The 13,323-nt window shown below is 41.1% G+C and overlaps 1 protein-coding gene across 4 annotated transcripts in view; it reads right to left on the minus strand.

Annotated features, from left to right (window-relative positions):
• PANK1 (pantothenate kinase 1) overlaps window positions 1-13,323 on the minus strand; it is a 38,276-nt gene that overhangs the window by 18,007 nt on the left and 6,946 nt on the right. For 3 of the 4 annotated variants that reach the window (XM_073353803.1, XM_073353801.2, XM_073353802.2), the window contains exon 2: window positions 4,290-4,642. In XM_073353803.1, coding sequence (XP_073209904.1) covers window positions 4,290-4,642 — 353 coding nt within the window. Of the gene's footprint in view, window positions 1-4,246; window positions 4,269-4,289; window positions 4,643-13,323 lie in introns of those variants that run through there. The other variant, XM_073353804.1, reaches the window with a different exon arrangement.

Genomic DNA, 13,323 nt, shown 5'->3' on the forward strand with positions numbered 1-13,323 from the left:
TGGTTCCTCTCCCCAGGCACAGTCTGCCACAATAACAACTCCTCATCCCGCCCTCTTTACAGGCCTTTATCACTCCAGGTACAGCCCTCCCTGCCCTTTAATTAGTCTCAGTTGGGCCTAGTAAACATTGACACTGGGATCTGGGCCTGGTCTACTCACAGGGTCCAGCTACCTTGTGACCTATTACTCATGAAGAAGTCGGCGTAATACAGACCAATGAAAAATGGTCAGAACTGAGTGACAAACTTTATAAAGAGAAACTGCCAGCACAGCTAGCTCCCAAGAACAGCAGTGCTGCCTGCAAGTAAATGCAACCAGTAAAATAATTCAGGAAAGAAGGAAAAAGGCCAACCTGAAAATTCTGCCATATTACTGACTCATTCTTGTTCATGTTCCTCACGGAGTATTATATATTGCCCTCTGGCTGATAAGCCTATTTCTGTGGTTTCACTTAAGAGATGAATGAATCCAACTGGATCCTAGAACTTCAAGGAAGAATGCTCAAATGCCAGGAGCACTGCAGCAATGGCCTGGGGGATTATCACTCATTTTTGCCCAGGACCACGGGATGGACCCCAGGCACTCCTTTCTCCTGCACTGTCCTAAGTCACCAGAGTTTACAAATGGCCTACATCAGAGAGGGAGGCTAGACAGCAAATCCAGCTGACCGTGGCATGGAAGATTTTTACCTGCCTCCCTGTTTCTGAGACTCAGGTCTTGTCTACATTACCTGCAGCATCAAAGGGCAGCGATTGATCCAGCGGGGGTCGATTTATCGTGTCTAGACTAGACACGATAAATCAACCGCAGAGCACTCTCCTGTCGACTCCAGTATTCCACCGGAGTAAGAGGCACAGGCGGAGTCGACGGGGGAGCATCAGCTGTCGACTCACCGCAGTGAGTAGATCTAAGTACATCGACTTCAGCTATGTTATTCACATAGCGGAAGTTGCGTAACTTAGATGGACCCCTCCGCCACACACAGTGTAGACCAGACCTAAAGGTTTCATTTTCAGAGGTGATGAGAACTCACACTTCCCACTGACTTTATTTGGAATTCCAGGTGCTTAGCACCTCTAAGAATCTGCTGTTGCAACTCAGAATTGGAACAGCTCCAAATGGTGAGCTATTTGGTGATGGTACAGGACTGCTTTCAGGCAGGCAACCTTCTTCAGTATAGCTCTAGCTGGCATTGAGTTTTTCTGGTCCTCTGAATCGAGTATCTGAGGAAGAAGGTTCAAGTGTGTAGTTTCTGCTAGTTGAGTGCCACCCAGTTTTGCAGACAGATTCTGGATGAGGTTTGCTGATCACATGCAACAGTCCTTTGTCCCTTTTTGATTTGTGGAAGCCAATGGGGAGTGCTTGGACCCACTATGGCAAAGGCCAATAATGCAGGAAAAATGTTTCTAGGCCCTAGAAGCTATACTATATCACTTCTCCAGTGGTCCCATAAATTTCGGCAAAAATAAAGTTTGATTTTAAAATGATGTTTTAGCCCCTAACATTTTGAATATGTTGAGGTAAGGGAATCTTTTTATTTTCAGTGTAATATTTAGTCAGTTATTGTTTTAATTACACATCTACACCTGGATTGGATGGGGTAGTAATGTTGTATCTGTAGCTACTCACCACTTCACCTATACCTGAAATTAAGAACATATCACCCTTTCCTAAGAAATCTTCACCAGCTTCCTGTTTTGTTTTATGAATGTGGCAACCATTATTCCAACTGATGGAAGAGTAGGCTGAACAGCGGGACCAATCACTGTGGAGAGATATGAAATGGGGAACTGAAAAGTTAATATTTGGGAAATGGAGAGAATAGGAAGGAATAAGGGTACTTGAAATCAAATCTGTGGAAAATATTTAAAGCTAGAAGGGAGATTTGGAACCTGATTCTCCAACAGGCAATTAGTAGTGATTCTTTGGGGAATAAAAGAAAGCAGCAGCAATACTGAAAATTAAACTACTGCTTTTGGATTTGAACATGTTATTTTGCAATAATATGGCAGACACTTTCCTGCTAGAGCTGTGCAATCCTGAAGGACACTAGGTTGTACAATTCATGGATATTTAGAAATACTGTTATGAAATACAAAAATAAATGTTACAAGGGGGAAATAAATACAAAAGTAGGCTACAGAGGTTAAACAAAGCATTTTACCAATATTCATAGCTCCATGGATTTACATGCATGCAATCAGATTAAACACTTTCTATGAAAGGATGCATTTAAATTTTTGTTATATGCATCCCCATGGTTAGGTTATACATTACAATTCATTACAGTCTGCATGTAAAAGTATCAGGTGTGCAAGAAACTCAGACAATGACATTTCAACGCTTCAGGACACAGATTCTTAAACTGTGGTCCATGACAAAATAAGCCACTGTGCAACCTCTTCTCTCTGATGTAGACCTTGCCACTATTATTCATGCTCAAAATAAGATTGCCACGATATACAGTATAGGTGGATACAACTCAGGATGATTCAGAAGCTGAATAAGCAGGCTGCAGCATTCTGCACTCAGTGATGTTGCACATTGGCAGTACTTCAGACTTGTGTTCTGGGGGGATGTCATGGCTTCTAACAAGCTTCTGGATGGACTTCAAGGTATTGATTTTAACTTATCAAGCTCTCATTGGTTTAGGACCTAATTGCTCTCCCCCTGTGACAGACTGTTACACCTGAGATCAGCACGGGCACTGGAGCTTCCTCAATACAAATGATGGAGCGCTGCTTGCAGGGCCTTCTCTAGGATCGGTCTTCTGTTTTGAAACTCACTTCTCACACCCACTCAAGCTGTCAGAGCCCAGATTTTTTAGCCTTCCCTGCAGGCTGCAAAGGCCTTTTTTTTCCCCTCTTGTGTAAGGCTGATGAGAAGAGAGTGGGCCAAGATGAACATATTTATGGGAAGTCCTTTGCTTATTTAGTAATTTTAGTGTATTAGATCGGTTCCCAGAACATAGGACGAGCACCTGTAAGTTTTAGAAATTTGAGACATATTAATCTTATGAGCTGTACGTGATGACCATGATCGGACTCACAATACAGTTCACTGGAGGTCAAAACAAATGGATCAAGAGATTGCAAAAGGGTAGAGCAGGACAGAAATATCTCCTCCCCCTTTTCTCATCAGGTTGGACAAAAATCAATGGATTTGAAAAAAATCAGATTTTTTTAATTTAAAATGGATTTTTAAAATTTAAACTTTTTTCTTTTTTAAAATAAGCTCATTTAAAATTTAATTTGAAATGGTAACATCTGTTAAAGACCTAAACTTACTATAAATCTATTAAATTCATTTAAATTAAAATAAAAAACAAATTAAGCAGAATATGTTTGCACTGGCTAATGACCTGGAACTGGCATCTGTTGCAGTGTAACGCAGCTTTTGGCAGTCTTTTTCAGATACAGAGTGAATAATTTTATTCATTTAAGTTTATTCAGCTACTTCAAATCAATGACTATAGTCCATTCAAAGTTAAGAAGCTGACTGGGATTTGAAAAAAGGAGGAAAGCTTGTTTTCTTCTTCCAATATAAGAATGAAAACTAGGTGATGATGATGAAACCTAATTCTAAACTCCTGAAGGACATGGTGACCAGAAACAATTAGTTCAATGCATTAACAACAGATATTTCCGTTGTGTAATAAATCACTTGGTTTTAAATTCAAAACATGTTTTGATAATTTTATTTTTTCTTATGTATCCAGCAGATCTACAGTAGCCTTATTTAACTCATTAAATCATTTTAAAATGCTCTGGATAGAAATTTTAATTCAATTAAAAATGCATCCAAACAGACCTTGACACAAATCACAAGTAAAATAATTAATCATCATCTAGTAAATAAGAAATGCATTTGCTTAAATAAATCCCCCTGGTTAGCAAGAAGTATACCCTTTACCACTGAATTTGGTATTTATAGTTGCAAATTGATATGTTTTAATGATTACCAACCAAAGAGAATCAACCTCTCTTTAATAACTAAAAAAAAAAAAAACCTAAAAAGTACAAATGAAAAATGGGATCATAAATGATTATTTAAATCAAGGTCGGCTTGCTTATTTAAGTCAATCCACCCAGTTTCTCATCCTAAGGAAGTATTGTTCTAAATCTTCCCAATTAGCAATTCTTTAAGTTAAAAAAGTGACTGTCTAGGTGTGACACAGAGGTAATTTTATTGAAAACTTTAGTTAATAGAAAGATTTTCATATATTTGGTTTTGGAGAAGGACTCACAGATAGATGCTCCTTAGTGAGATTATGTGCATTTCCCACATACCGTTCTGAAGTTCTCTTCAAACTTGTAAGCCCCACCTCCCGTGGCACAAAGTGTAGTGTGCAGGCTGGAGAAGTTCTTTTCACTACCCATCTGTATGAACCTATGCATGGCACAGGTGGGAAAGCGGATGAAGTGCAAATTCCCTTTGCGTCCACACATGGTCAAGTTTTTCAGTTCAAGATGGACATCGCGAATGCCAGTTTTACCATAGGCTGTATTGGAAGTCAAGTATTTCCTAATGCTTTTCAGGTTTTCTACTTCCTCCTGTTCCTCTTCTGCTGTAATGTCTTTTGGTTCAAAGTAGACCAGTTTAACCAATGTTCCCCCAATATCCATTCCGAACCACGGGAATGCTAGGAAAGGGAAAAAAAAAAAAAAAAGAGAGTGGTCCCATAATTATCTTAGTTTATCATATTTACTTAGAGTATCTACAGAACTGAAATTCAAGTTAGCAAAGTTTACAAGATCAGTCTGATCCTAAGGACTGCTGGACACTTGCACCTACCAATTGCAGTTATTGGTCATGATCAGACCTCATTCATGAAACCTCAGGGTTAAAACAAAATTTCAGAGAAACTGAAAAACAAGCTTCTAGGCACTTCCCCAAACATATTTTACTTTGGAGAAATATAATCAGATGTTATGATTATATTACTGAAAACATCTATCTTACTTGGCACTAGAGATCACTACATCTTCAAACAGGATGCTTATTGAATTTCTTCTACTTTGAATCCTAGCATTGCTAAATTAAAATGGATTGGGGGAAATGAAAAAGGAACAGGAAAGTGAAGTTTTGAGTCATGCTGGCAGTGCATGACAACTACATTCCCTTTCCTCTCCCCCTTGTCCTACTCTGCTCTTTATTTGGGAAATAAGCTCTCCAGAAATGGTGTCTGCCTTCCCATCTTTGACATTGATAAAACTGCTGAAGCTAAGATGCCTAGGCTGGCCAGCTGCTCCAAATTTGTTAAGTAACCACACTGGCATGGCACATTTTCTTCTTGACAAAAGAAAGGAAGAAAGGAAGAAAACACCAGCAAGTAAAAGAATTAATGATACTTTATTTTGGTGCTTAAAAGCTCATGAGCCCATCCCTCAAACCAAACCCCAGTTTCTGGACATAGATTCTGTGTACTATTTGTTCCTCATGATCTCTATGCACGGAAAATACTACTACTCAGACTGCAGCACATCTTCCCTTCACCTCCAGCATGCACCATGGGCCAAGTATAACAAAGGTTTCACTTTATCAACAGCAGGAAAAACATTAAGCGTTCCATACAGCAGGCAGCCAATTTGGCAGAGAAGCCTATCTGTGGATGAGAAAGTACTCCCATCTGTAAGTAAGGCCCTATCAAATCCACGGCCATGAAAAATGCGTCACGGACAATGAAATCGGGACTCCCCCTGTGAAATCTGGTCTTTTGAGTGCTTTTACCCTATACTATAGGGATTTCACAGGGGGGAGACCAACGTTTCTCAAATTGGGGGTCCTGACCCCAAAGGGAGTTGCGGGGGGGGGGTCCACAAGGTTATTTTAGGGGGGTTGCGGTATTGCCACTCTTACTTCTGTAATGCCTTCAGAGCTGGGTGGCTGGAGAATGGCGGCTGTTGGCCAGGCGCCCAGCTCTGAAGGCAGCGCCCTGCCTGCAGCAGTGTAGAATTAAGGGTGGCAATACCATACCAGGCCATGCCACCCTTACTTCTGCGCTGCTGCTGATGGCACCTCTGCCTTCAGAGCTGGGATGCCAGCCAGCAGCCGCCGCTCTCCAGCTACCCAACTATGAAGGCAGCGCTGCCACCAACAGCGGTTCAGAAGTAAGGGTGGCAGTACCACAACTCCCCCTACAATAAAAAACCTTGCGACCTCCCCACAAAACTCATTGGGGCGTGAGGATCCCTACAATTACAACACCGTGAAATTTCAGATTTAAATAGCTGAAATAATTAAATTTACAATTTTTAAATTCCTATGACCATGAAATTGAGCGAAAACAGACCATGAATTTAGTAGGACCCTAACTATGAATCAACTACAGTTCATTGTTGCTCAGAGTGAACCATCCTGCCTCTCCCATACAGCAGTGGCAGGCAAGGGCATAATTTGCCACTTAATTTCCCATTCTGAACCTGACTGTCCTTGGTGGCAAATTCTCCTGGCACTACTTGTGCCTTTTCTTGGAGGCTCTCTTTTAATTAACTTTCCTGTTAAGATAAAAACAGCCCTTACCCACCCACACCATGGAAGGCAAAGACCCAGACATGGCCTGAATACAATTTCTACCACTGAGTTTAGGTCATGCTGTTTCCTGAACCTTGATTACATTTCAAGGAAGTTTTCTTGTTTCTAATAATTACCTCCCTTCTCTTCACAGGCCGAAATGACCTCCCAGCCTTCAAATTCTTCAAGTCATACTACTTTTACAAAGTTTATCAACTGACACTCCTAGGCATTTCCAGGGCTTTGAGATTGAATCACCACCAGGAACATTATGGGTCCAAACAATATTTTCTGTGCGTGAACAAGTCCACTCACTCCTACTTCTTGTTCAGCCAATTGCTAAGACAAACAAGTTTGTTTACACTTACGGGACACAATACTGCCCGCTTCTTATTTACAATGTCACCTGAAAGTGAGAACAGGCGTTTGCATGGCACTTTTGTAGTGGCATTGCAAAGTATTTATATGCCAGATAAGCTAAACATTTGTATGCTCCTTTATGCTTTGGCCACCATTCCAGAGGACATGCTTCCATGCTGATGATGCTTGTTAAAAAAAAATGCGTTAATTAAATTTGCAACTGAACTGCTTGGGGGATAATTGTATGTCTCCTGCTCTGGTTTTACCCACATTGTGCCATATATTTCATGTTATAGCAGTCTCGGATGATGACCCAGCATGTTTGATTTACGAACACTGTCACCGCAGATTTGACAAAACACAAAGAAGGTACCAAAGTGAGATTTCTAAAGATAGCTACAGCACTATTTAGCACAGTTTAAGAATCTGAAGTGCCTTCCAAAATCCGAGAGGGACAAGGTGTGGAGCATGCTTTCAGAAATTTTAAAAGAGCAACACTCCGACGTGGAAACTACAGAACTGAGCCATCAAAAAAGAAAATCAACTTTCTGCTGGTGGCATCTGACACAGATGATGAAAATGAACCTGCGTCAATCTGCACTGCTTTGGATTGTTATCGAGCACAACCCATCATCAGTATGGAAGGTCCTCTGGAAGGGTGGTTGAAAAATGAAGGGACATATGAATCTTTAGCACATCTGGCACATAAATATCTTGTGACACCAGCTACAACAGTGCCATGCAAACACCTGTTGTCACTTTCAGGTGACATTGTAAATAAGCAGCAAGCAGCATTATTGCCTGCAAATGTAAACAGACTTGTTTGTCTGAGCGATTGGCTGAACAAGAAGTAGGACTGAGTGGACTTGTAGGCTCTAAAGTTTTACATTGTTTTGTTTGAGTGCAGTAATTTTTTTGTACATAATTCTACTTTTGTAAGTTTAACTTTCATGATAAAAAGATTGCACTACAGTATTTGTATTAGGTTAATTGAAAAGTACTATTTCTTTTATTTTTTACTGTGCAAATATTTGTAATCAAAAATAATAATATAAAGTGAGCACTGTACACTTTGAATTGTGTGGTAATTGAAAGCAATATATCTGAAAATGTAGAAAACATCCAAAATATTTAAATAAATTCTATTAATTTTTTTAAAATAGCATGACAGCCCTAGGTTAGAGTAGATTTTAATTCGTGCAGGATCATCCCCAGTTGATTGAAAAGGTCCAACGTGAACTGGACATGACTAAGGACTCACTTCCTGGATCTGCTTCTTACTAACCAATCATTCAGGAATGGGAAGACATGAACGCCCCTCCTTCTGAGATAGGTCGCTACCCACCATCATGTATGTGGTAAAGACGTGTGGGACTGAAGACACGCCAAAAGGAAGAACTTTGTCTTGATAGTGTTGGCTTGCGACAAGAAATCTCAGGAACTTCCTGAGATCTGGGAAGACGGACATGTGAAAATAAGCATCTTGGAGATTGAGAACAGCAAACTGGTTGCTGTGATTCAGTGCAGAAATAATAGCAGCCAGGGTAATAGCAGCCATGTGGGATCGCACATATCTGATGTACCTAGTGGGACAGCAGCAGCAATTGAGAATAGGTCTTATTCCTTCCTTGGACTTGGGGATCAGGAAACACCTGGAGTAGCATCCCTTTCCACTATGCTGATGAGGAACCTCCTGTACAGCTCCCAGTGCACAGAGTCTGAATCTGCTGAAGAAGCAGTGACTCATAAGAAGGGTCCCTGAAAAGGGTACGGGATGGAGGGAAAGACAAAAATTGAATGGAGTACCCCAATCCCACACTGCTTAGGACCCATCTGTCAGTCGTTATCGCTTCCCCAAGCACTGCAGAAGTGAAACAGCCTGTCCTCAAACTGAAATGATGAGGTTGAGATGTTCACAACTGGTCTGCTGCTCTTGATATGCAAGGCAAATAGGCTGCCTGGCTGAAGGTGGAGGGGGACAGAGTGGCTGGGTAAAACTAGAACCCAAAGATCTCCTCCTCTGAAACTTATTCCCCTTTCTGGAGTAGTCTTGTCTCAGTTGGTAAGGTGTCTGCCTAAAATATGGTTGAGAGCAGTACTGCTGCTGACTGCCAAAATTATGTCTCCTTGTTGCTGGAGTATAAATGCCCAAAGAGCACAGATTTGCTTGAGAGTTCTTAAAAGAATGTAAAGTTTCATCCATTTTGCCTGAGAATAGAAGTTGACCATTGAAATGTAGGTCTTCCACACACTGTTGGCTAGCTGCTGCTATTCCTGAATTCTGCAACCACGATGCTCATAGTGACCACCAAAGTCATAACCCTGACAACCATATCAGCTATGTTCAGGGCCGATTACAAATAAATCTTTGCAACCAAACTCCACAAAAAATGCCTCAAACTCCTCTGTAGAGGATTTGGGTAATGTGTCCATAAACTTGGCTACAGAGTCCCAGGTCACATTATTTTATTTGGATATCAGTGCCTGCTGGTTTGCCACTTGCATTTGTAAGGAGGTAGTTCAATAAGTTTTCCTGCCCATGAGATCCAACCTCTTTGCCCTCAAGCATGGGCTTGTACTTCCCTCGATGTGACCTCTCATTGGCTCCCTGAGATTAAGGACTGAAGAATGTCCACTAGCTTACATGTTTTCTCCTGCACAAATTCAGCCTATATACCTAAGGCTGAAGCCAATCGTCTAAGGAGGTCCTGATGTGCCACAAGTCCTCCGTTATTGGTGAGGAAGCCAGTAGCGTCAGCACTGGGGCCAATGAAGAAGTCAGCACTCTGAAGATTGGCAGGGGCAACACATTCACTTGGTACCAATGCTGAAAGACACACCACACTGGGGTTGGTATAGATCCCGACACGATCTGCAATATGATCACCAGTGGTGCCGAAGATGACTGCTGTGCCAACGAACCCCCTCAGAACTAGTACAGATGGCCTTGACTGAGTACTCAGAGTGATGTGCGGTGCTGAGGATGGTGCTGGCAGCTGGAACATCTGTGTAGTTAACCCAGACCAAGCTGTCACTATTGAGGAAGTCGCTGCAGCTGAATGTTTCTGGATAACTTGAGAATCAGGAACTGAAAGGCATAGCAGATATGACGTTGCTTGATATGCCAGACGTGTGGACACCATCAATGCCATCATCATCCATACTGATCTCAACAGACATCGCAGGGACAGTGTCAGAGACCATGGTGGAACCTCGAGTTGATGGTGATTCAGTACCCGAAAGCTGGTAAAAGGCTCCATTCAGTTGTGCGTATCTGAAGAGTCACAGTACTGATCTGCACTGATTGTGGCAGAGGAGGATGACTCTCCCTGAGATCTGGAGTGGCTACCTACAGTCTGTATTATGGGTCCTTTTCTCAGTTGGCACGGGAAGGGGAACGATTTCTCTTCCTCCAGGGGGAGGCCTCAGAGTCTGGGCAAGGAACATCAGCTCAATGTGGCTCCAAAGGTGTCTGAGGAGTGAATACTAGTGCCAACGCAGCTGTTGTGGCCTGCTCCGTCAAGTGCTGCTTGAATCTCAAGTCCCTTGTCACCTGAATTCTTTTCTTAAAAGATTTATAAATGGTGCACTTCTCCTTAATGTGCCGCCCTCCCAGACACAATAAAAATAGCATGTAGGGATCACCCCTAGGAATAGTCACCATGCACAACAGACCATATTTAAATCCAGGTGAAGGCATTCCTCCAGAAAAAACACAGCTACTTTAACTATTATAACTAAGGTATACTATCTAACTAGCTACTACAACTATTTACAACAAAATCTCAGAAGGCCATGACAAGAAAATTAGTGTGAAGAAACACCACATGGAGCACTCTGACTCTAGCCATGGGCAGTGAAAAGGAAATGAGGGAGGGTCAGGGCGGCATCATCCTTATACAGCCAAGGGAAGGGCTTTAAGGGAAAGGGCATAAGCACCACCCCTATGGATGCTTGTAGGCAAAATTCTCCAACTTTGGTGCACTGGGTGCGCACACACCTGCGTGAAATACGTGTCTGCAACCACTCAAAGAAGATGTGAATTACATACCCCAGGACAACAAATTCACACTCTGAGTGATATAGCTAACACGTGAACAGCAAATTAAAGCACTTGGGTAACAGCAGCACGGTCAACCAGTGTAATATGGAACGGGTCTATGGGTAAGTGTATTCCAACTACCAGAGCTACTCACTTACAGTGACATTTTGTATATATTAATGAGCTCTACTTACTGCACAGAACTGATGATACAACTTTTTTAAGGGTTAGGTTCACTCATTATACTTTGTGATATGAATGTTATAGGCCATACTAGGCTTACATGGACACTAAAATGTATACATGTAAGCAGTCAAAGAAGGGACTGCTGCACTGGAGGAAAAGAAGGAGTAAAATGGGCTCAGCTGGGGCAACTCCTCCCACAGCACTGCCTTGGATCCAGAACTGTGCAGGGGAGACCCCTCCATACACCCACATTCTGGAGTCACTAGGATGCAAGTGGTCCCTCCCTCCATTCCCCCATGTTGTAAAAGGTTGTAGAAACAAAACATTGTCTTGCTTTAAAAGTCCCATTTCCTGTATACCAAAATAGTTCTTTCAAAGCTGTTACAATATTAACGTAACGGTACTTAAATACAGAAGCAGGGGAAAATCATGCCACTCACTTATCAGGTGCACAAGAGCTTTGAATCCAATAGTAAATTAAAAAAAACTAGTGACAAGATTTTCATGCATGACTAGTGTTGTGCATGTGATGAGGTGTCCCAACACCATGTCAGTTTCTGGGAACTCCACAGAATCATTAACAGGTGGAATGAAAACAACTGTACTATTTGAGGTGAACAAATATTGTTGTCAATAGGATTATCAACAAGACAGGATTTATACAACACAGGGGGCAATAATTATGTAGCCTACCCACTTTTAAAAAATCCTAACTGGGACTAGGTCTCTCTCTTATTAGGTCACTGGTTTTATTTCTCTCCATGTATCTCACTCCTCTTTCCCCTCTGCTATGGGCCAGGCTAACAGTTGTAGAAGAAAATGAACAAATGTTTGTTCCTGAACATGAGCAGTTTCCCTGTAACACTGGGGCAGAGTAAGAACTTTAAAAAAATTACACTTTTAATACCATAGCCACTGATTTTCAATAGCGCAGAAGCACAGCTTTACTGTTTCCTTTGCAGAGTTGTCTGGTGGAGAGAGAGAGAAGCACAGTGACTGTATAACAGACTACAATAGGGAACACACCAAATTCCAGAGTCTGAAAAATCCCACTAAAATCCATCAACTTTGACACTAAGAAGTAATAATGTGCAGTGTAAAAGTGCAGCAAAGAACCATAAGCAGCATCTGTGCATTCTGAATAAAGGATTTAGCAATTAACAAATTAACCTTTTTTGCAAAAAACTGTGCTCTTTTACTGGTATTGTTGATTTAAAAAAAAAAAAATCTGAAAATGAGGCACTATTAAGTTGCCGAAACTATGCCTGCATGTTTCTTCAAATGCTTACAATAGCACCACATCTAGTGGTACCAACAGTAGGAGCACTAAGGCAGACAGACAGCTGGCATTTTATCTATTGTGCCTTCTGCACATGCAGGTTTACATAACTTAGTGGTTACAATGACTGCAGCCAATTCATAGTAACGTTCCCACTAATGCAACCACTAATGGGAAGTATGAAGAAAAATACAAGTGTAGACACAGCTTTTAACTTTAATATTTTGACACCTGTCTCTAAACTAAATATGAATGGATTAATTATTTAAATCAGCATTTTGTCTGATAACCTGTGTCACAGGCTCTCCAGAATTCAAACTCAGTGACAGTTATCAAAAATTGAAAAATTATTTACAGCGCAAATGCTGACAAATCTATTTGCTGATAATAAGTACTGCTATAATATTCTGGATAGGTGTGATTTATTATACAAGAAGTAAGGAAGTCATTGAATTCTCTGTAAGAGCATTATACTCTTTAAAACTATCAAAAATGAGATTATCCTTAGCTAAACAAAACTGCATGATGAGAATAGTTAAACTGCTCATTGACTCTGCTGAGCAGAGGGAAATCTATTCCTAAAGAATCTCATCACCAAATATTCATTCCCTGGGAAAAGAGTGAGAGGAGACAACTCTGCTACAGATCTGCATTGCAGTAGGTTACAAAGGACACATTAATAAAGCGAAATGCAGTCCTAGAAAGCATAGCATTGACATAGAAAGCCCTAGAATGAGTGTCACACACCTCAGAGAATAGAGTAAAAATATTAATATGACAGTGAACAGCAATCTGGTGCTGAGCTGGTGTGCACACTTAGATAATTTCATTCTCCCCACCGTGAATGTTAACATAGTTTTTAAATGTATAACGATAATGCTAGATACTGAGTCAGGAACTTATTTGATTGTTATCTGTATATAAAAATCCATCTAGTATTCTT

Source organism: Lepidochelys kempii, chromosome 7 (assembly GCF_965140285.1).
Source record: "Lepidochelys kempii isolate rLepKem1 chromosome 7, rLepKem1.hap1, whole genome shotgun sequence".
NCBI lineage: Eukaryota > Metazoa > Chordata > Testudines > Cheloniidae > Lepidochelys > Lepidochelys kempii.